Raw genomic sequence first — 22,905 nt, 5'->3', positions numbered from 1 at the left:
ACTGAAGTTGTCTTTTCTTTTCACCAGCATCTTTAATAATTATTGATGCCCAATGATGATTCCTTTGTGTACTTTGTTATAGCTTTTATTGCCAGATGATATAAGAATCATGTATAGGTAACAGAAATCTTGTTTTGAACATTTCTGACACTCCTACATCCCCTACATCATACACTCTTAGCCAGGTATCCATACATACCTAAAGAGTCCTTGGATGAGCTTGGGAAACAATAAATTTCCTGAAATTATAGTATATGCAAAATTGTATGTTAGAATTTTTCCTGGAAGAGGGTCTAGACCTTCACATCCTCAACAGGGACCTATCATCTTACATAAACCAAGAAAACCCAGTCACATATTAGCAAATATTACGTTGAATCATACTCTTTAAAAAGTTATGGATGTGCATGTATATTTTCAATTAACCAACAATGAGCTTAATCACAGTAGATGAAGAATATGTAAATACTTTCTGAAAGGACGAGTACAGACATACCCACACATCCATGTTTTATTTAAGAAGATGATCTTATGAACATTAAGTATGTGTACTATTTTAAAATAATATTCAAAAATCCACAGTCCATCTGGGTTATCAAATAGTTTACTTGCTAAACAACCTAAAGGACCACAGTAAATATACTCTTAGAAAAGTCAAGAATATATATGTAGGAGAACTGAATCAAACAGATTTTATTCAACTTTTTAGATGAGTAAAACAAATGATACAAAATAAGTCATAAGAAATGCTTTCTTATACCACTATCTCAAACCACTTTCAATATTTTACAAAATGCTCACGCAGCAAATATGAAAAGCTTCAACACTTTCCCTTTGTAACTTGCTGCAATAAATGCAACTTTAACAAACATACAAATTTCTTCTGTATCTTAAAAGTTGAATTACTAATTTTTATGATGTTACTCATATTTTTATTCATATACTTTTAATGACATCATTGCCAATACATACATTATTTTCTTTAACTTTATTTTTACAACAAGCCAACATCTGTCATGCAGCCATCAAAAATCTTACAGTAAATTACACAGGTTTGTAGTCCAATTTAGACTCCAGCTTCTTAGAATCAGCCACTTTTCTGACTGCTTTCATGAAGTCTTCCTGTACTACAAAATCATGATCAGCACGAATTGCGAACATACCTGTAGAGAATAAAACAACATGACTGCTATATATCACATATGAATTATATGTTCATTATAAGAAAAACAATATAATTATATGGAATAAATGTGAAGCTTAGATTTATTACTTCTGAGCCAGTAGTTGTAATTTGCTAAAAACCACTATCTTTTTTCAATTAAAATCCACATGCCGGGTGCGGTGGCTCACGCCTGTAATCCCAACACTTTGGGAGGCCAAGGTGGGCAGACTGCAATGTCAAGAGATTAAGACCATCCTGGCCAACACGGTGAAACCCCATCTCTATTAAAGATACAAAAAAAAAAAAAAAATTAGCTGGGCATGGTGGCGCGCGCCTGTAGTCCCAGCTACTCGGGAGGCTAAGGCAGGAGAATGGCTTGAACCCAGGAGGCGGAGGTTGCAGTGAGCTGAGATAGTGGCACTGCACTCCAGCCTGGCGACAGAGCGAGACCCCATCTCAAAAAAAAAAAAAAAAAAAAAAAAATCCATAGCGGTGTTGTGATTCTGTTCTAAAACAAAAACAGGTATGACCATTATATGAATATTTAACATCCGGTTCAAGGCCGGGCACGGTGGCTCACACCTGTAATCCCAACACTTTGGAAGGCCAAGGTGGACGGATTACCTGGGGTCGGGAGTTCGAGACCAGCCTAGCCAACTTGGTAAAACCCCGTTTCTACTAAAAACACAAAAATTAGCCGGATGTAGTAGTGGGCGTCTGTAACCCCAGCTACTTGGGAGGCTGAGGCAGGAGAATCGCTTGAACCCGGGAGGCGGAGGTTGCAGTGAGCCAAGATCGCACCACTGCACTCCAGTCTGGGTGACAGAGTGAGGCTCTATCTCAAAAAAAATAAAATAAAATAAAATCAGGCTTAAATGGTCCCTGTATCTGATTGTAGCTCTTAATAAAAACAAGCATAAAAAACCGAAGCAATCAAAACTACCAACACATACACATTTTAAGCGTAATTTAACTTGACAGGAAGCAATTTGCTGGAAGGCACACATTTATGGGGAAAAAAAAATCTTGAGTAAGTTTGATAGCCATTCTTTGTTAATAATCAAAAACGTTGAGAATAGGGAATCATATAGAAAGCCAACAGCGGGTTTTAGCAAAACTCGGAGTCATTATTCATGTTAAAATTTACCTAATTTATGTACAAATTGGTATTTTTATTTGATTCATATTTGAGTATCACAACTCAATTTTTTCCTTCAACTTTTTGACAAGTACCTTCTCAAACAGTATTTGACAAAGGGGTAAAAGTTTCCTTGTATGCAGTTTTTTAAACATTAGTTGTGTCATGGATATGGGTCCCAGATTTTGAGATAATCCTAACTCATGATAAACTAAAGCAGGTAAGTTTATTGCTATCTACTAATTAAATGGATTCTAATATTTCCATTGAGGATCTGCCTGTATTGAATTTTCACTTACATAAAATGAGGGAGTTAAAATAGAAGATTTCAAGGATTATTTCCTATCTTCTTTCCTTTCTAGATTTCTACATAAGGAAACAATCTATGTTGTCCTAGAAACCGGGTGAATGGAAATGACTGATTTTTAAAAAATAACAAAGTTTCAAAACTTGTTTAGAAAGCTACAGTGAAACTAGGTAAGTTATTTTTGTAAACCTTGCATACATGGCTATTTTCCAAATCACTTTAGTGAATAAGTAAATCTGCACAAGAGATGCCTGGCCAGGCCTGGTAGCTTGTGCCTGTAATCCCAGCATTTTGGGAGGCCCAGGTGGGTGGATTACTCGGGCCCAGGAATTTGAGACCAGCCTGGACAACATGGTGAAACCCGTCTCTACAAAAAATACAAAAATTAGTTGGGTGTGGTGGCGCACGCCTATAGTCCCAGCTACTGGGAGATAAAGGAGAAATGATCAGGTCTGGGCTACAGGGAGCAGTGATCATGCCACTGCACTCCAGCCTGGACCAGAGTGAGACTCCGTCTCAAAAGAAAAAATAAAATAGAGATGTATTATAATCCAAAAGAGATAATGTCAGGACCTGAACAGGAAGGGCAACTGTAATTGAATCAAGTGTATTTTAACTTACAGAAAAATGTTAACAAAAAAGGCTTCAAGTCTAAAAAGAAGATAAAAATTTCAGTATGTTTCCAGATGTGAATGTCCCACCTAGTTAAAAAAAACTAAAATTTTAATCCACACAGAAGTTATAGCTCATTTGCAATAACTAAAGGTAAATTTGTAAGAATATGTAAGGAAAAAAAGCGTATATTTTGATAGCAACAGCCTTTAGGTTCACTGCACAGCTTGCATTTGGATTACAATCTAACCGAAGCAATCTTCTGATAATAATTTGGTCTGGTTTACATTTTGGAAAGAGAATGTCATAAATTACTCTAACTTGTTCAAGCTATATGACAGTTTACCTCTAAATAGTTTAGTTTATTGATAACGCTCTGTGAGCATGATTTACCCTGATTTGTATTGACAGCATTTCTAGACGTGAACGGAAGTATCTGACCTGCATATCTGATGCAGATACTGACTCACAGCATACCCAATACCCATGAAGATACCTGTACTGAGAAGCCCTCCCTGAGCAGCCACTTTAAACACTGTGTTGAATTTACTAAGGCTAAACATGATATGAAAAGCAAGAGGAAATCACATATTCTAATACTTAAGAAAATCTATAACCTATAAAGTCAGTAACTATACTGTAGAAGTTTATTTTTTCTATTTAAAGATCCTGTATGGAAGACAAAAACTAAATGATTCTAGGTAGGGTATTAAAGCTACTTGGTACTGGAAATAAAAATAGCATCACACAATTTTTACACACCATGTAGAAGTGAAAAAAATAGTATCATACAATCCACAGAGAATTATATTTAAATTCTACATTTTACACAAATGGCATGATCACATAATTCATAAATCAATCTTTCAAAACACTGCTCACAGACTAGTATTAGACAACATACACGATTCATTTTGCAGCAGATACCTCTGGTGCTGGCCCATTCTAATTCCAGCCACAGGTGTGGTAGGCAATTCTGTAACACCTCAGACTTACTTCAGGGGGCCAGTATTCTATTACATGCCTCTCCTTCCACATTCTGCCCTAAGGCATGTAGAAGTGCAAAGGAGTTAACACTACCAAGGACAAATCTCATCCCATGGGGGATGAGTACTGGTAAATAAATGTTCTAGTCTCCCAACTTTCAGCTGGGTGATCCTGGAAGGCATTCTGTATGCTTCTCTGAGATCTAACCTCCCTTTCCTACAGCACCTACCTCAATGGTGCACCCTCATATTAGCTTTCCCTCTTTCCATCTCACTTGCCCTGCTTCTCCTATTTCCTGGAATCGATTCCTAAAAGAACAGCATGAACCCAAATCCTTGGAAAGTCTATGCTCCGCTTTCAGATAAACTCAAAACAGTTTCAGCAAATTTTAAAAATCAAAATCAATAGTAAAACTGTACTTTAAACCCTTACCTGCTTCAGTACAAACATTTCTCAGATCTGCTCCATTAAAGCCATCCGAAAGCTTCACAATTGCTTCATAATCTGTTTAGAAAAAATACTGGAAATTAGTTTTAAAAATTAGACCTTTACTTGATTTATGCCCACATCGAAAATTTAAACTGAAGAGCTTACTTTGAGTTTGATCAGCTAGACATCAGCTCTGTTAACTTTCCACAATATTAATATCCAAAAACTAAGACTTCTGTTAAATAAACCAGCACCAAGAAGAATTAGACACACCCCTGAAACTTTAAAAACAGGAAATATCACCAAAATCTCAAAATATCTTAACCTATTTTTATACAGTGAAATAGCTATGCGCATGTGAACTCCAGATACCTGTTAAGCTGTGACTCTTATCAAAACTGTAATCAAATCTTTAATTTGAATAAAGCTATAACACTCAAAACCAATTATAACAATGGAATTTACTTTGTTTACTTTAATCATACAAGCCAAATATAAAGTATAGCAAAACTGAAATGTAATCATACATAATTGTATCACATGGAATTTTTAAATGCTACAGCAGGCATTAGCTAGCTTCTCTGGTTTCTGTGCAAGATTCAAGTGGTGAAGTATCAGATCTATGGTAGCAGTAATAAAGTGAGTTCTCCACCCACCCACATAACAGACATGAATCAAAGAGCTATAGGATTGGGGTAGCAACAATGGATCTGATACAGAATAGGAAGAGAAGTAAGACAGCACAGGCTACTACAGTTTGAATAACTTTGATGATGCACCGTTTGGTCAGGCAATATAGGGCATGTCGTTCTCTATTTGAAATCACACAGATATTCATGAATTGTCTTTAATCAGGTTTAAGTTCATTGTAAGCTTCCTGAGAGCAAGAATTCCCAAGGCTAGCACAGTATCTGGCATCTAGCAAGAGCTCAGTATTTGTGGAAGAAACCTATACATTGACATCCTTTGTTCAGTTCGGTTTTTTCAGCTCAAAACTCTCTAACAGGGGCAATGAAGATAGTGAAAGTCAACAATCAGCTATTTGTCATTATTCTGGACCATTAACTTCTAAAGAGTTTTTAAGGCTGCCTGGAAATTATACTAGATTTCCCTAGTCTGGAGGTCAGCAAAGTTTTTATGTAAAGGGCCAGAGAGTAAATACTGTATGCTTTGCAAGCCATATGGTTTCTGTTGTAACTATTCAACTCAGCTATTCCAGTAGGAAAGCAGCCATAGACAATAGATAAATGAGCATGCTTGGGTTACAACAAAACTTTTGTTTCCAAAAACACAGGGCAGGCAGAATTTGGTTCACAAGCCATGTTTTACTGGCCTGCACCCTAGTCCAATCCCTCACTTCCATAGATAATGACTTTATACCTTCTCCTTTGTCCTCAAATCTCTAAGAATACTTCCCTATCTTCATTCTGAACGTGCATTCTACTTCACTGAGAAAACAGAAGCATTCAGAAAAAAACACTTCTACAAGTTCCTGCACTATCTAAGACCCTGTCATCATAAGCATCTATGTACTCTGCCTTTCCTCCAGTCTCATAAAAGTACACATATATATAGGGCCAATCCCTCTTCAAGGAAAGAACATTGCCAATTTCTCTTTCTCCTAGGTCATTCCCAGTAGCATTATTAAAAAAAAAAAAAAAAAAGGGGCAGGGGGGTTGTAAACTCTTCAATCTTATAGAAAACTCTGCCAACTCCTCATCGGCATTCCCTTTCTACTTCTTCTGCCCCCTCTGTAGAACTCTTAAAGAAATGTCTAAACTCAATGCCTCTCCTCCCAATCTCTCTGAAACCCATCTGAAATAGGCTTTCACCTCCACCACTCCCAAGAAGCTACTTTTGACAAGATTACCAATGACCTCCATATAGTTAAATCCAAAGGCCTACTCTGAGAACTCTTTATCTGACCTATTGTCAGCATTTAACAGGAATCAACTTAAAAAACAAACAAACAAACAACGAGGCCGGGTGCAGTGGCACACGCCTGTTATCCCAGAACTTTCGGTGGCCGAGGTGGGCAGATTGCTTGAGCCCAGTAGTTCAAGATCAGCCTGGGCAACATGGTGAAACCCCATCCCTACAAAAAAACAAGCCAGGGTTGGTGGTGTGTGCCTGTAGTCCCAGCTAATCAGGAGGCTGAGGTGTGAGGATCATTTGAGCTTGGGAGGCAGAAGTTGCAGTGAGCTGGGATCACACCATTGCACTCCAGCCTGGGCAAGAGTGAGACCCTGTCTCTAAAAAATAAATTACCTTCTTGGTAAGGCCTTCCCTGTGCTAATCCTCCCTGTCATTTAAAAACATATCCTCATGCCTGGTCCTGGCACTTCCCTAATTTCCTATCCCCCTTTTCTTTTTCTTTTTCCCCCTGAAACAGCGTCTTGCCAAACTGGAGTGCAGTCACATGATCATAGCTCCCTGCAACCTCAAACTCCTGGCCTCAAGCGGTCCTTCTGCCTCGGCCTCCCAAACCATTAGGATTACAGGAGTGAGCCACCATGCCCGCCCCCCACTTTCTTGCTTTATTTTTCTCCATAGCACTTATCATCATCTATTATACTTTGTTTTACTAACTTTATCTGTTTTTTCCTAACAAGAATGTAAGTTCTCTAATGGCAGAAATTTGTCTGTTTTGTTCCTTGCTATATTGTCAGCCCTTACAAAACACTTACAATGGTTCCTAGCTTATAGTAGATGCTCAATAACTATTTGCTGAATTTAAAACCACCACATTTGCTGAATTTAAAACCAGATTTAGGAAACTATCAGTAATTTCTAAAAGTATTTTTCTTCATTTACCAAATGTAAATACATATAAAATAGATGACTTCCTTACCTATTTCACCATGCTTTGTAATGGGACCTGCATGGATTTTCAGTATGTCTAATCTTGCTTGTTCATTTGGCAAATCAATATCTGAAAATAAAAAATTATTTTATAGTCCAGTTTTATCTTTTTTAAAATACAGTGGAAGGTGAAGTGAAGTATGGAAAAAGAAATGGGCACAAAGGGAAATGGACAGTAGGTAAAGAATCTTAACTCACGTATTTTTCTATCTAATCTTCCTGGACGCAGCAAAGCAGGATCCAGTGTATCTGGTCTGTTTGTAGCCATGATCATTTTAACTCTATGCAGAGTATCAAATCCATCCATTTGATTCAGTAACTAAGAATATTAAGAATCAGATTTTACAAAAATTCTAACCATTAAAAAAATAGCACACACCTTTTATATGTCTAATGCCATGAAATGTATTGTCTACAGATAGATATGTTCTATCTTCAGAATGGTCATTTGATAGAATTCTTTTTCTCTCTCTTATATAAAGGGATATACTTTCTAGCCTCAAAGTTCTAAGCTAGATTATGTACCTTTTAATAGCTATGTATCTTTCTATACCTACCAGGTAGTTTTAATAAATCTGAAGGCTTCCATCATGTCAAGAATTATGAAATTAAACTATGTGGATCTAATTTCCAATGTCCAAAATTTCATCAATTATTTTTTAAAGGAAAAGCTAATAATAAAATCCAATATATAAAGTGCTTATGATATGTCAGACATAACATTTATATTAGGATAACTGGATACAAAGATTTTTCTACAAATTTGATAATAAACTGATAATTTTTTTTTTTTTTTTGAGACAGAGTTTCACTCTGTTACCCAGGCTGGAGTACTGTGGCCTGATCATCGCTCACTGCAACCTCCACCTCCTGGGCTCGACCAGTCCTCCCACCTCAACCTCCTGAGTAGCTGGGACTGCTTTTTTTTTTTTTTGAGACAGACTCTCACTCTGTCACCCAGGCTGGAGTGCAATGGGGCGATCTCAGCCCACTACAACCTCGCCTCCTGGGTTCAAGCAATGCTCCTGCCTCAGCCTCCTGAGTAACTGGGATTATGGGCACACGCCGCCACGCCCAGCTAATTTTTGTATCTTTAGTACAGATGGTGTTTCGCTACGTTGGTCAGGCTGGTCTCAATGCTCAGACCTCATGATCTGCCCAGCTGGGCCTCCCAAAGTGCTGGGATTACAGGCAGAAGCGACCATGCCTGGCCTATTTTTTCAAATAATTCTACTGTACACAGAAATACTAAAAGACATAAAAAATATTGTCCTCAATTTCTAAAGTTTTCTTGAATAAATGAAAAACCTTACTGCATTTAACAAACTCTCTAAAATATAGCTAGTCTGACAATGTGTTAGTTGATGATATATTAGTTACTTGAATAAAATTAGTATTTGTGTTATTTAAAAATATCTCAATTTAAGGTTTCTAAGAGATTTTATAATTTCCAAATGCTATGTTATCTTCTGAGCAGATCTGTATAATTTATGAAAAAAGATTTTTCAAATACTTCTAAGGAGAAAGAATTTGACACTGCATTACCCATGCTACCTAGTTTCTATTTGAAGTGGAAAATGTATTTGGACTCTTGATATCACTTTCACAGAATTTGGAGTGGGGAAAGGTAAAACTGGGGGAAGGCTTTATGTGCATTCTTTCATTCTGTCATCTATCCTCTTCAATTATCAAAACTATTTTAGTTGCCTCAGTCTCAGCAATAAAGTGAGAGAAAAAAATAATTTTTAGAGCAGCTTCATACATAATTATAGCTCATTTATTGCCAACAGTCTTAATATGACCATTACAAAAAATGTCTTCATAAAACTACCGCAAGATCACATTCATAAGAATTTAAATATATGAATGACTGATCTACTCAAAAAAACACAGAATAGTACAGGTGTATACCAAATGGAATTTGGCAGATAGCCTTATTTTCTAGTAGTCATTTTCTTAGAGTTTGTGATAGAGAAACATGTTTGTTCCTGACAATATTTTCAAATTTCATATTTCATTTAAAATGTTCTATATATTTTGACTATCAAATATGCAATGTTCAGTTCTTCATTTAATAAACATTGGTTTCTTTATAAACCCCCTTTACCAAATATTACCTCCATTAACGTTCTCTGAATCTCTCTGTCAGCTGAAGTACCCTCAGAAAACCGACGACCACCTAAGATAGTAGATTTGGAAATTTATATGCATTACTCTTTTCCTCTACAACCATCATTTAAGAAAACAGAACATAACAGTCTGTGGCTTAAAATATTAAGATGAAAATTAAAGAGCAAGAATTATGCTGACAAAGTTAGACTTGATTTTGGTGTAACATTTCTCATTTTGTTAAAGTGAAAGGTTATTTATTGAGACGGAGTCTCGCTCTGTCGCCAGGCTGGAGTGCAGTGGTGTGATCTCAGCTCACTGCAACCTACGCCTCCTGGGTTCAAGCGATTCTCGTGCCTCAGCCTCCTCAGTAGCTGGGATTACAGGCATGTGCCACCACATCCAGCTAATTTTTGTATTTTTAGTAGAGACAGGGTTTTATCATGTTGGCCAGAATGGTCTCAATCTCCTGACCTCGTGATCTGCCCACCTTGGCCTCTCAAAGTGCTGGGATTACAGGCGTGAGCCACCGCACCCGGCCATGAAAGGTTATTTATTAAAACTGGTTAAACTAACATCTGATTCATTGTGGTATCTACTTCATACAAGTCACAATTACAGATTAAGAGAGGGAAAAAGGTTCTTTTACATTTAAAAAAAAGTCCTAAAACTTTCAACAAGGGTGTTATTCTTACCAATAGCATCTATTTCATCCATAAAAATGATGCATGGTTGATGATCTCTAGCATAATTAAACATTTCTCTGATCAAACGAGCACTTTCACCAATGTACTTGTCTACAATAGAACTAGATACAACCTGATTAAAGGAAAAACAGTAAGGTAAATATAAGATAATTCAAGTAAAATTAAATTTCAATAAGTACAAAATAATCTTCCCTTTACCTTTAAGAAATTGCAGTCCAGCTGGCTAGCAACGGCTCGTGCCAAGAGTGTTTTTCCCGTACCTAAGAATGACAAAAGAAGTCTTAATTAGATGGTAAGGTAGAAAAAAATTTGTTTTGAGACAGGCAATCACTCTGTCACCTAGGCTGGAGTGTGGCGAGATCACAGCTCACTGAAACCTTGACCTCCCAGACCTAAGCGATTTTCCCACCTCAGCCTCCCAAGTAGCTGGGATCACAGGCATGTGCCATCACGCACAGCTAAGTTTTTTGTCTGTCTGTTTGTTTTTCAGAGATGGGATCTCTCTGTGTTGCCCAGGCTGGTCTTGAACTCTTGGGCTCAAGTGATCCTGCCACTTCAGCCTCCCAAAGTGCTGGGATTACAGGCAGGAGCCACCGCACCCAGCCTATGTGAAACAAATTTTTAAAATCCTTTTAAGAATATAATCGTTTGGCAAGTAAATTTTCCAAAATGAAAGCTAAATCCTAAACAGAATTTTCATTTAAAATTCCAAAGCACTTGGCCAGGTGTGGCGGCTCACACCTGTAATCCCAGCACTTTGGGAGGCTGAGGCGGGCAGATCACAGGGTCAGGAGATCGAAACACAGTGAAACCCCGTCTCTACTAAAAACACAAAAAATTAGCCTAGCGTGGTGGCACATGCCTGTAGTCCCACCTACTGGGGAGGCTGAGGCAGGAGAATCACTTGAATCCGGGAGGTGGAGGTTGCAGTGAGCTTATAATCTTGCCACTGCACTCCAGCCTGGGTGACAGAGCAAGACTCTGTCTCAAAAAAAAAAAAAAAAAAAAAAAAAATTCCAAAGTACTTCTGCTGTCAACATTAAAATTTTAATCAAAATGTTATAATTTTTAAATCTATTTTAAATTGACAAATAAATTGTATATTTATGGGTTAAATTATGATACATGTATATATTGAAGAATGATTAAATCAGGCAAATCAACATATCCATCACCTCACATGCTTAGCATTACTTTGTGGTTAGAACATTTAAAATCTACTTTTAGCAATTTTGAAATAGCTAATACATTATTAATTATAGTCACCATGCTATGCAATATGTCACCTAGAACTTATTCCTCCTGTCTAAGTGAACTTTATATCCTTTGACCAACATCTCCCCTATCCCCATACACCACCACAACTTCTGGTAACCACCATTCTACTCTTGGTTTCTTTCTACGAGTTCAATTTTTTAAGATTACACATGAAAATGAGATTATGTGGTAACTGTCTTTCTGTGTCTGGCTTATTTCACTTAGTATAACATCCTCTAGATTCATCCATATTGTCACAAATGACAGGGTTTCCTTTTTTAAGGCTGAATAGTATTCCAATGTGTGTATTTACCACATTTCTTTTTCTTTTTTTTTTGAGATGGAGTTTCACTCTTGTTGCCCAGGCTGGAGTGCAATGGCACGATCTCAGCTCACTGCAACCTCCGCCTCCCAGGTTCAAGTGATTCTCCTGCCTCTGCCTCCCGCGTAGCTGGGATTACAGGCATGAACTACTACACCCAGCTAATTTTGTATTTTCAGCAGAGACGGGGTTTCTCCATGTTGGTCACACTGGTCTCGAACTCCCGACCTCAGGTGATCTGCCCGCCTCGGCCTCCCAAAGTGCTGGCATTACAGGTGTGAGCCACTGCACCCGGCTACCACATTTTCTTTATCCATTCATCCATTGATGGGCAATTTTTAGGCTGTTTCTATATCTTGGCTATTGTGAAATAATCATGGGAGTGCAGCTATCTCTGACACACTGATTTCAATTCCTTTAGATATAAACCCAGAAGTGGGATTGCTGAATCATATGGTAATTCTATTTTTAGTTTTTTGAGGAACTCATGTTTTCAAAAATGGCTGTGCTAATTTACATTCCCACCAATAGTGTACAAGGGTTCTTTCTCTTTTCTCTACATCTTGCAAACACTTTTGTCTTTTTTATAATAGCTATCTACTTACAACATGGACTATGACAGAAACTTCTGTTACATTAAAATACGTTGGTCTATCCTGCGCACTGACTGGATCTTTTACTTATGAATATTTTAATATCAAGCATTGATTATTTGGAAACTGCTGGTTGAGTTATGCAAATCTTCCAAATGTTGACATTTTTCACCACACATTATAAAAAATTTTTGTTATTCTCACCACTTATCTCGTCAGAAAAGTCTTTAAGTATTAATATATTAGAAAGCTGCCGTGGCTGGACATTGTGGCTCATGCCTGTAATCCCAGCACTTTGGGAGGCTGAGGTGGGCGGGTTGCTTGAGCCCAGGAATTCAAGACCAGCCTGGGCAACATGGCAAAACCCTGCCTCTACTAAAAACACAAAAATTAGCCTGGCATGGTGGCACACACCTGTAGTACCAGCTATTCAGGAGGCTGAGGTGGAAGAATCACCTGAGCCCAAGAGGCAGAAGTTGCAGCGAGCCAGGATGATCACGCCACTGCACTCCAGCCTGGGTAACAGAGTAACACCTTATCAAAAAAAAAAAAGAAAGAAAAGAAAAGAAAAAAAGAAAAAGCTTCAACCACATAGTGCCAGATATATGTTTCTAAAAATTCTAATTTTCACTTGACAGTTCAAATTTTATCAATGGCAATAGATGGTGTCAGTTGTTTAACATGACAGGCTTAATTTGTTTGCTTTGGAAAAAATGTGCGCCAAATAACCAAAAAACAGTCTTGAGTAATCAATAACTAATAACCAATAACCAGTCTGATAATCACAGCATATCTGTAAATGGTCCATTCAAGCAAAAATAGTATTCCATAGAAAGCAATGAATTCAGCTGGCAACTTAAATAACTGCACAAGTGCTTTTCCTAAAGACAACTATCTTATTCAATATGCAGCAGTACTTTATATTTATTTTCCATTTTATCATGAAGAACACAAAATATTACCCAAAGATGAAGATTTAACAAAATTAATAATTTTTACTGTTTCACCAAGGACTTTATAGTGAAACTGACTTTTTTTTTTTTACACTGCAAGTATGTGGCAGTCAAGAACACAATGGCTACTAACTAGCACCGTTTCATGCCACTAATGCTGATTCACACTACAGTGCAAGTAATTTAATTTTACCCATGGTGCTCTTGCACCATCAGCACAAATGTCAACACAGTGGAAGAGCCAAACAACATTTTAGTTTTTTGTTTTGTGTCATTGTGGGGCTACATATGTCAAGCAGTATGCTATATGTACATTTGCTTTATACAAAAAAAATTTTTTTTTTTTGTTTTTTTTTTGAGAAGGAGTCTCACTCTGTCAGCCAGGCTGGAGTGCAGTGGGGCAATCTCGGCTCACTGCAACCTCTGCCTCCCAGGTTCAAGCAATTCTCCTGCCTCAGCTTCCCGAGTAGCTGGGATTACAGGTGCACGCCACCACGCCTGGCTCATTTTTGTATTTTTAGTAGAGACAGGGTTTCATCATGTTGGTTGGCCAGGCTGCTCTCAAACTCCTGACCTCTGGTGATCTGCCCACCTCGGCCTCCCGAAGTGCTGGGATTACAGGTGTGAGCCACTGCGCCTGGCTTAACATTTCAGTATTATAAAGTAGTTTTGACCTTACAGATTCCATGAAAGCACCTCTGGGTCTGTGAACCACAATTTGAGGACTGTTGCACTAGAATCACATGGTCTGTTAAGATAAATGTACTGTGAGGCACAAATGCACTAAGCATGCCTCAAAGAACAGTAGACATAAATATCCTATCTCATTCTCACTCTGAAGAGAGGAGAAGTTGGAACTGCCCACATCAAATTTCCACCTTATGGCCAGGCGCAGTGGTTTATGCTTGTAATCCCAACATTTTGGGAGGCTAAGGTGGGCAGATCGCTTGAGTCCAGGAGTTTGAGATAGCCTGAGCAACATGGCAAAATTGCTTCTCTACAAAACATACAAAAATTAACCAGACACGGTGATGCACGCCTGCAGTCCCAGCTACGTGGGAGACTGAGGTGGGAGAATCACTTGAGCCCAGAAGACGGAGGTTGCAGTTAGCCCAGATCGTGCCATTGCACTACAGCCTGGGCAACAGAGTGAGACCGTGTCTCAAAAAAATAAAAATAAAAAAATTGTCTTTTTTTTTTAATTCCTTAATTCATTTATCTTATTGGTGGAGTAGAAATAATTCAATACCAACCTGGTGGTCCATATAACAAACAGCCTTTTGGAGGTATTATTCCTACACGCTGAAATAACTCTGGGTTTGTAAGAGGTAATTCTATCACCTAGAAAAGAAGTTAAATCTTTCTTAAAAAGTTAGTCAAGATTTTTAATGTACTTTCAAATACTCTAAGTCAAATATCACCTTAGTTAGGTGTACACATCATAATTCTTAATAGACCTAGACTTCCATGCTATGTAAAACCATTTATATTAAGAGGTTTTGCTCCAGGTAGATTTAAGATCTCTTAAATCTAAAAAATTTCAAATAATGTTTTTTAAATAAACCACACACTTGATTGGGGTGATGGTTACACAGATATATAACTTGTCCAAACATATTTGAAATGTACACTTAAGAATCTACATTTTTTAATGTAATTATACCTCAATGAAAAATTATACTACAAAAAAATCAGTTAAGTCAAATGAACATATAAACAAAAAACACAACTCAAAAGATCTATACTAGTTTGCATTTGAAAATACAACATAAAATAATTCTGAAATGGGGGATGGATTTGACAACATACCAAGAGAAAAGGTATATACAATTTTTATCTGTTGGCATTTTGCCACGGCAGCTTTTAAAGAACAGTATGTTCTGCTCTCAAGATTGATTCAAGGAAGAAAAGTGGAGAGTAGAGAAATTGAAGATCTGAAAGTCCAATTTAAATTACTTATAGTGCCAGTAACTTAAGAGAGAAATTTCTTTTTTTTTTTTTTGTTTTGAGACAGAGTCTGTTGCCCAGGCTGGAGTACAATGGCATGATCTTGGCTCATTGCAACCTCTGCCTCCCGGGTACAAGAGATTCTCCTGTCTCAGCCTTCTGAGTAGCTGGGACTACAGGTGCCACCACCACACCTGGCTAATTTTTGTATTTTTAGAAGAGATGGGGTTTCACTGTATTGGCAGGCTGGTCTTGAACTCCTGACCTCAGATGATCCACCCACCTCGGCCTCCCAGAGTGCTGGGATTACAGGCGTGAGCCACCATGCCTGACCGAGAGAGAAATTTCTATTGAATAGTTGTGTTGGGCTAGGTGCGGTGGCTCATGCCTGTAAATCCCAACACTTTGGGAGGCCAAGGCTGGAGGATGGCTTGAGTTCAGGAGTTCGAGAAGAGCCTGGACAACATGGTGAAACCCCATCTCTACAAAAAATAAAAAAATTAGTCACATGTGGTGGCGCATGCCTTCAGCTACTTGGGAGGGTGAGGTGAGAGGACGACTTCAGCCTAGGAGATAGAGGTTGCAGTGAGCTGAGACTGCACCACTGCATTCCAGCCTGGGCAAAAGAACCAGACCCTGTCTCAAAAGAAAAAAAAAAAGTTGTGTCCATATGTGCATAAAGCGTGACTGGGAAAAGCCAGAAGTGAGAGAAATCAATACTCTAAAGTGTAAAGTATCTGCAGACAGTAAAGGATACTGCATGTATACATGGGATTCTTTCTGCTCCTATGGCTAATGCAGCAAATCACCGTTGAAAGCAAGTTTTCACCGTTTTATGAAGCACCTGTTCTTCCTCTGTTGCCCTTTCATTAATACAGGTGAGAACTGCCTTTTTTTTTTTTTTTTTACACTTAGACCAGTGCTTCCTCAAGTATTGTGAAAGAAAAATTTGGTTTCATAATCACTTGGAATGCTTGTTTAAATGCTAATTCCTGTGCCTACCCCCAATCTAGTCCATCAAAACCACTCAGAGGGCCTAGTAATGTGTATTTTTAATAAGTGTTCCAAAAAAATTAATGTACTGAAGTATGAGAACTGGCTTAAAGCTTAAATCAGATTGTGTAAGACATTCCAATTATTCCCATTAATTCCTAAATATTCACAGCCTAATTTAGGATAAAATCCATAGGACAATGTAATTTGCTTTACAGATAACGGTTAAGAAGCTGTCTGTGCTATGAAGTAAGGCAATCCTGATTTGATTCTTCATCTAAAAGCTTACAAGATTTAAGACAATCCTAAAGCCAGTGGTTTTCTTGAATGGCAGCAAACAGCTTCAACAAAATAAAATATTTAAGGAACAGGTACCCTACTCTTCTGTAAGAGTGGGAAGCTAGTATTAATGAGGTTATGGAAAAAACTCATCACACACATTATCCAAATATGCTCCGACCCAAGTAACTTATTATGATAATCAAAACCACAGGATATCAGATTACATCAATTATTTTTAGCTTTTTCTCCGTTCCTTTGCCACAAAAAGAGCAGGATTTTTCTAACACCAAATTATCTCCAAATAAAAAAACAACAGTAATTTTCACAGCTAGAAATTCAGTGCTATTCTTCTTAGCAAGAATAGTAAATACATAATATTCTTAACTACCATTTAGACAAAAAGTACTTTTTCATCCTGTTTCTTCTGTTAAGAATCCTAAAACTAGTAGTATTTATTAGCTAAGTTCAGAGAACAAGGCACACAGTACCAACCTCTCTTAATTCCCGGATCTGTTCTGATAGCCCTCCAATCTCAGAATAAGAAACATTCCCAGGGTCCTCATGAGACATGTTATAAACCAGTGGATCCACCTCTCTTGGCAAATATCTAGAATGAAAAGGTATGTATTTTTCTTTTGAAAGATATATTTTCTTTTAGCCTACAGATAGCATATAAATAACTTGCTCATGCAAGCACCTGTAGCTGATCTCATAAAGATGTGCTTAATTAGAAACTAGTAAAAGGGAAAAAGTGCCAAAATATTCAGTGATCTCAAGAAGCATATATCTCAGATAAAAACCACCCTTTGTGAAAATAAAAGGTAAACTAAATAGAATAAGAAACCCACCTCATGATAGTTAGTGTAGTCATATCCAAAGCAACTCTTGTTCCTGGCTTCAGCTTACTTTTGTCAAGCTAGTTTTGTAAAACAAAAGATATCACATCAACACTTAAAAACGGAATAACACTCTAACGAGAGTTTAATATTTAGAAGCCAAACACTCATTTTTACCCTCCAGAGAGAACACAAATATCAGATTATAAACTCTATGCTAACAAAATGGCTTATAAAATAAGTAATTCAAAGTGATTTCCACCTGCTCCTTAAAAGCATGCCCCTTTGTGTAATCTCAGTGTAAAATGTGAAATGACTAACACACAAAGCTTGAGGCAGCAATGGTACAGTGACTTTGGGAATTGCTACCAAAGCATTTATAGAAAAATCCCTTAGTGAACATTTTAGGGAAAGGAAAGGGAAGCATTTTAAAGGTGTGCTCATCAGATTTATTTTGAAATGTACAGCTTCTGGGAAGAATGTGTTAAATGCTCATGAGAGTAGAGAAAAATGCACGGTTTCCCCTTAGAGATTTTTATTAAAATGCTTTAAAATTCAAGCCCCAAAACCCAGCAACCATCATTCATGCCTTTGCTACATGACAGGCACATGCTGAACACATTACACATTAGGTTGAATCATACTAAATAATTTCTTGGCTTATCTGGCTAAAATTAGAATCTACTAGATCTGCCTCACACTCAGGATGTTGTTACTTTTCAAAGATAAAGTTACTTTTTTTTTTTGAGATGGAGTACGGAGTCTCACTCTGTCGCCCAGGCTGGAGTGCAGTGGCGCCATCTTGGCTCACAGCAACCTCTGCCTCCCTGGTTTAGGCAATTCTCCTGCCTCAGCCTCAAGTAGCTGGGATTACAGGTGTGTGCCACCATGCCCGGCTAATTTTTTTTTTTGTATTTTTTAGTAAAGACGGGGTTTCACCATGTTGGTCAGGCTGGTCTTGAACTCCTGACCTCGTGATCTGCCCACCTCAGCCTCCCAAAGTGCTGGGATTACAGGCATGAGCCACCCCGCCCGACCCAAGTTACTTTTTAATAGTTTAAAAAACTGCGTGCCAATACAATTTCGGAATCATAAATTACTGACCACTTGTCACAGGATTTTACAAAGAGCTTCAAATTTAGGAAGATAGGCAAAACACTAGGATTAATATAACAATTAAGGAAAAAACGGCTAAGAAGTGAGGTTACTTGAAAAAAAAGGGGAGAAATCAATATGAAGCTATTTCAGTGTTTACATCTATAGGAAATACAGGCTGAGTATTCTTAATCTGAAAATCCAAAATGCTCCACAATGTGAAATTTTTTGAATGCTGACATGATGCTCAAAGAAAATGCTCATCAGAGCATTTCAAATTTTTGATTTTTTTTAATTAGGGATGCTCAACCAGTACAACGCAAATATTCTAAAACCTGAAAAAAAAAGCCAAAATCTAAAACACATTTCTGGCTCAAGTATTTTGGATAAGGGATACTCAACTTATATATACTTTGGCTTTTCTAATGTTTTTTAGTTTTCAAATACAGTCTTGTCCTCATGCAACCTGAAATATCTTAGAAATGCCAACTTTCGGCATCCATAGAGCCCTGAAAGGGACATGAAAATCCCTTGTCAGTTTAGGTATCTAATATTTTGACTTAGAAAATGTCAACTGCTTATAAACTAGGCAAAATCCTAATAGGAGATTTATAGTTCCTGGATTAAATTCTCCCTTACAGCCATGTTCTGTGAATGTTTTAAAACCTGAACCTGAAATGACAATTAAACAGAGAAAACTCTTCCAATGAATTTAAAAGAATTCTCTAAGGACACTTCCTAAATAATAATACATAAATTGATTTCAGACACTACTGAATGACTTGAGGTCATTTGTTGGCATCTTTGATAACTGTAAAATAAAATTTAGAATTATTTCAACTTGCCCTACCCTCATCTAAATGACCTCATACAAAATTAACTTAGGCCATGGTACAGTCCATAAGTAACAGTTCTGAATGTCTAAATATAAACACAGGTAACTGATGATATCTAACACTTTTAAGTCCTCTTTAAAAATGACATTAAAATAAAATGTCTGTTTTCCAGTTCTAAAATACTTTTATTTCTAAGTGGCTATTAATAGATCTGACTGAGACAATGTAATACAGTAGAAAGTACAGAATGCCAGGAGTCAAAGCCCATGGTTTGAATTCAGGCTTTGTTAATAACTAGCTATGTCTGAACAAATCATCCTTGTGAGTTATGGGCATAAATGCTCCACCTGCTTGCCTCAAGAATTAGAGACAATAACTTACATGAAACTGCTTTGTCAATCATCAGGCACTATACAAATATAAAGTATTACCTGTCGACGACAACCCACAACATATCTTGGTCCATTGGTAGCTTTAACAATGACTAGAAGAAAAAACATAAAAGAACTAATTGAAAAATAGAAAGTAAAAAAATACATACCCACGTTGACAGAGGGTTTAGTTGTATTTCTGTCCTCCAAGAAGACATTAGTTGAAGGAAAACTTAAGTCTATTCAAAAATACTCTCTCTCTCTGCATTATTGTCATTAAAATAATAAGCATTTCAAAAGTGAGAGAGAGGCGGGCTGTTTCTGTACTAATTAATAAGCTAATTCATCACTCACATTTTTCTTCAGTTAACTGTTTAAGCACTTCACCCACAATCTAAGGAAGAAAATAAAAAGCATTACTTTTTGGCAACAGCTAAATAAAAAAGCAAATTACCATCACCCCCTATTCCCCAAACTCCATCACCTACCTGCCCAACACTCTGTAGGGCCTTCAGATCATTTTCAGACTTTTCATACTGCTTGGTAAGTTCTTTTAATTGTTCCCTTACTGAAATAATACAATTTGAACATTTTTAATTGAACAGTAATCTTAGTGTGTTTAAGTCGCTACGTCTCACTTTACTGTTTACGTAAGTCTATTTCACTTTACCTAAGTTTCACATCCACTGTTTCAAACCATAAAAGAAATAATGCTGTTTGTAATGAGTAGGTGGCATGTATAACAACAAAATGTTACAGAGAAAGCACCATATTTTTACTTTGTTGATCGGCAATACTTGTTTAAGCACATCTTAAGTTATAGTCTTAGAAGATATTGACACCCTGACACTTAGGATTTGCGACTACAAATCCGAATGATAATCAGTTAGACCCTTCCTCACCTCTTCACCTACCCACTTGGATTGTTCTCTGACATTCTACCCTAAATAAAGTCAACAAATGCAGTTCTCCACAGAATCATTTAATTATGGTCCTCCATTTAATTAAACTACTCATGCTTTTCAATGAAAATGCACTGAAAAAAAAAGTTAAGCACTCAGGAGGTAAGGGAAATTTGCATGCCTGATACAGTACAACACGAAACACGACAAGACGATATGGGTTATTATGACAACTGGAACACTTCTCTCTTAAGCTCCGCGGCCGTCTTTCGACTCCAAGAACAAGCTGACTCCCTGAGTCTCATCTCTTGTTTGAGCTTACTTGACTCAAGCGCCTTCCCCTCTCCAAGTCCCGGGACTCCACCAACACTGCCCTTCTTGCACCCTAACCTGGGAAACATCCTCGGCCCACTTCCCCACTCCTCCTCTACTTCTTTTTCATTTTCACCTCAAGGCCGCCGATGTTCTGTCACCCGGGCTGGACTGGGCCATTTCTACACCCGAAGGAGTGCTGCTCCACAAGCTCAGGGCCGGATGACAAAGCGCCTTGTCCCTGGCCCTAGGCCTGGTCATCTCTAAGGCTCGTTTGCCGGGCTCGGCGAAAGGCTTCTACTTTGTCAGAGGCAGAAGCGAGTCGAGGCACTTGATTACATGGAAAGAAAGGTGCACTCACACTCCTTAAGACGGCCGTCGATCTCCTTGTGCTCAAGCAACTTCTTGCGGTAGTCCTGAAGCGCCTTATCTCTAGGGTCCGCCATGATGAGAAGCCGTCTCTCATAGGGGATGCCGGGAATGGCCATGGCCGTCCGGGCGGGGGAAGGGGCGGGGCGAGGGGCGAAACCCTGCCTGGAGGGGTGGGTTCGCCCATGAGCCCGCCCCTTCCGGTTGGCCTCGTCTTTCTACACCCCTTCCACCTCTATGTCTCGGTTCACCTAGAGCGCCGGCATACACTGAAAGAGGCCTCCACCTTTACCGTTTCTTGCAAGCCGAGATAGGTAAAGCAGGACTCAGTTATCCCGGTCTTCCCCTGAGAGGCCTCAGTATTAAGTCACTACTGTCCCGGAAGTATAAAAGGCTCTGTAATAAACTGAGATGGAAGTGAAGTAGGAAATGTGTAATACCTCAAAGGAGTTCCGATGGCCTGTCGACACAACACAGATGGCCTTTGTTATAACACAGTACTGTCCAAGACCTCCACGTGCTGGAGAAGTAGACAGTTTTATTCATCCATTCAGTCAGTGAATGAGGTATTAAAGGTAGATCTGCTTATCATTTGGTAGGAAATAATAATAAAAAAAAACTTCAGAGTTTAACAAATACTGTGAAGGAATTAAAACACGGTGAGAAGTATGGTGGGAAGAATTAATCTAGAACAGATATCTGAGATGAGAAGGAGCCAGCCTTGCAACAACTGAAGAAAACCTAAACAAACAGTGCAAGTCCTGGAGTGGAGTGGGGTGGGGGGGTGTGGGTAGAAAGCTTGGCTCACTTCCAGGAACAGAAAGGAGGCCAATGAGACCAGTAGGGGGTGGGTTGTAGAGATGTGGGGTACAAGATAAAGATGCTGAAGTAAGCTGAGGCAGGAACTTTGAAGTCTGATAGAACCTTCAGATTCATGTATTTATTTATTTATTTTTGAGATGGAGTCTCGCTCCTGCCGCACAGGCTGGAGCGGTGACGCGATCTCAGCTCACTGCAACCTCCACCTCCCGGGTTCAAGCAATTCTCCTTCCTCAGCCTCCGGAGTAGCTGGCATTACAGGTGTGCGCCACCACGCCTGGCTAATTTTTGTATTTTTAGTAGAGACGGAGTTTCGCCATGTTGGCCATGCTGGTCTCGAACTGCTGACTTCAGGTGATCCACCCTCCTCAGCCTCCCAAAGTGCTAGGATTACAGGTGTGAGCCACTGCGCCCGGCCAGGTTTTTTTTTTTTTTTTTTTTTTTTGAGTCTGTGTCTCACTCTGTCACTCAGGCTGCAGTGTAGTGGTGCGATCTTGGCTCACTGCAACCTCTGCCTCCCAGGTTCAAGCGATTGTCGTGCCTCACCCTCCTAAGAAGCTGGGATTACAGGCGCCCGCCACCACGCCCGGCTCATTTTTGTATTTTCAGTAGGAATGGGGTTTCACCATGTTGGCCAAGCTGGTCTCCAACTACTGACCTCAAGTGATCCGCCCGCCTCAGCCTCCCAAAGTGTTGGGATTC

At 38.5% G+C, this 22,905-nt stretch overlaps 1 protein-coding gene across 2 annotated transcripts; it reads right to left on the bottom strand.

Annotated features, from left to right (window-relative positions):
• Positions 1 to 667: 667 nt before the first annotated feature.
• On the bottom strand, positions 668 to 21,601 carry PSMC6 (proteasome 26S subunit, ATPase 6). Of its 2 annotated transcripts, XM_004055179.3 has the most exons (14): positions 21,377 to 21,601; positions 20,290 to 20,369; positions 20,156 to 20,195; positions 19,862 to 19,914; positions 17,512 to 17,579; positions 17,156 to 17,270; positions 14,695 to 14,782; positions 10,515 to 10,576; positions 10,305 to 10,428; positions 9,618 to 9,679; positions 7,699 to 7,819; positions 7,490 to 7,570; positions 4,642 to 4,713; positions 668 to 1,163 (listed from the first exon to the last, which is right to left on the bottom strand). In XM_004055179.3, the coding sequence occupies exons 1-14, from the start codon at positions 21,501 to 21,503 to the stop codon at positions 1,045 to 1,047; spliced, it is 1,212 nt and encodes a 403-aa protein (XP_004055227.1). In that variant the 5' UTR covers positions 21,504 to 21,601; the 3' UTR covers positions 668 to 1,044. The 2 variants fall into 2 exon arrangements, with proteins under 2 accessions (XP_004055227.1, XP_055217371.1); XM_055361396.2 differs by lacking the exons at positions 668 to 1,163; positions 4,642 to 4,713 and adding an exon at positions 4,804 to 4,873 and having other exon boundaries at positions 21,377 to 21,572.
• Between the last annotated feature and the right edge of the window lie 1,304 nt (positions 21,602 to 22,905).

This window comes from Gorilla gorilla, chromosome 15 (assembly GCF_029281585.2).
Source record: "Gorilla gorilla gorilla isolate KB3781 chromosome 15, NHGRI_mGorGor1-v2.1_pri, whole genome shotgun sequence".
Lineage (NCBI taxonomy): Eukaryota > Metazoa > Chordata > Mammalia > Primates > Hominidae > Gorilla > Gorilla gorilla.
This window is presented reverse-complemented; position numbering and strand designations above follow the sequence as displayed.

Bases quoted from the DNA above. Each gene is read 5' to 3' on its own strand.
- PSMC6 (XM_004055179.3), bottom strand. From the start codon at position 21,503: ATGGCCATTCCCGGCATCCCCTATGAGAGACGGCTTCTCATCATGGCG. The intron at 17,271-17,511 runs GTGGGTTTCTTA...TTTTCATTCTAG, and splicing joins ACTACACTAACTATCATGAG to ATATTTGCCAAGAGAGGTGG. The intron at 9,680-10,304 runs GTAAGAATAACA...CTACTATCTTAG, and splicing joins GGATGAAATAGATGCTATTG to GTGGTCGTCGGTTTTCTGAG.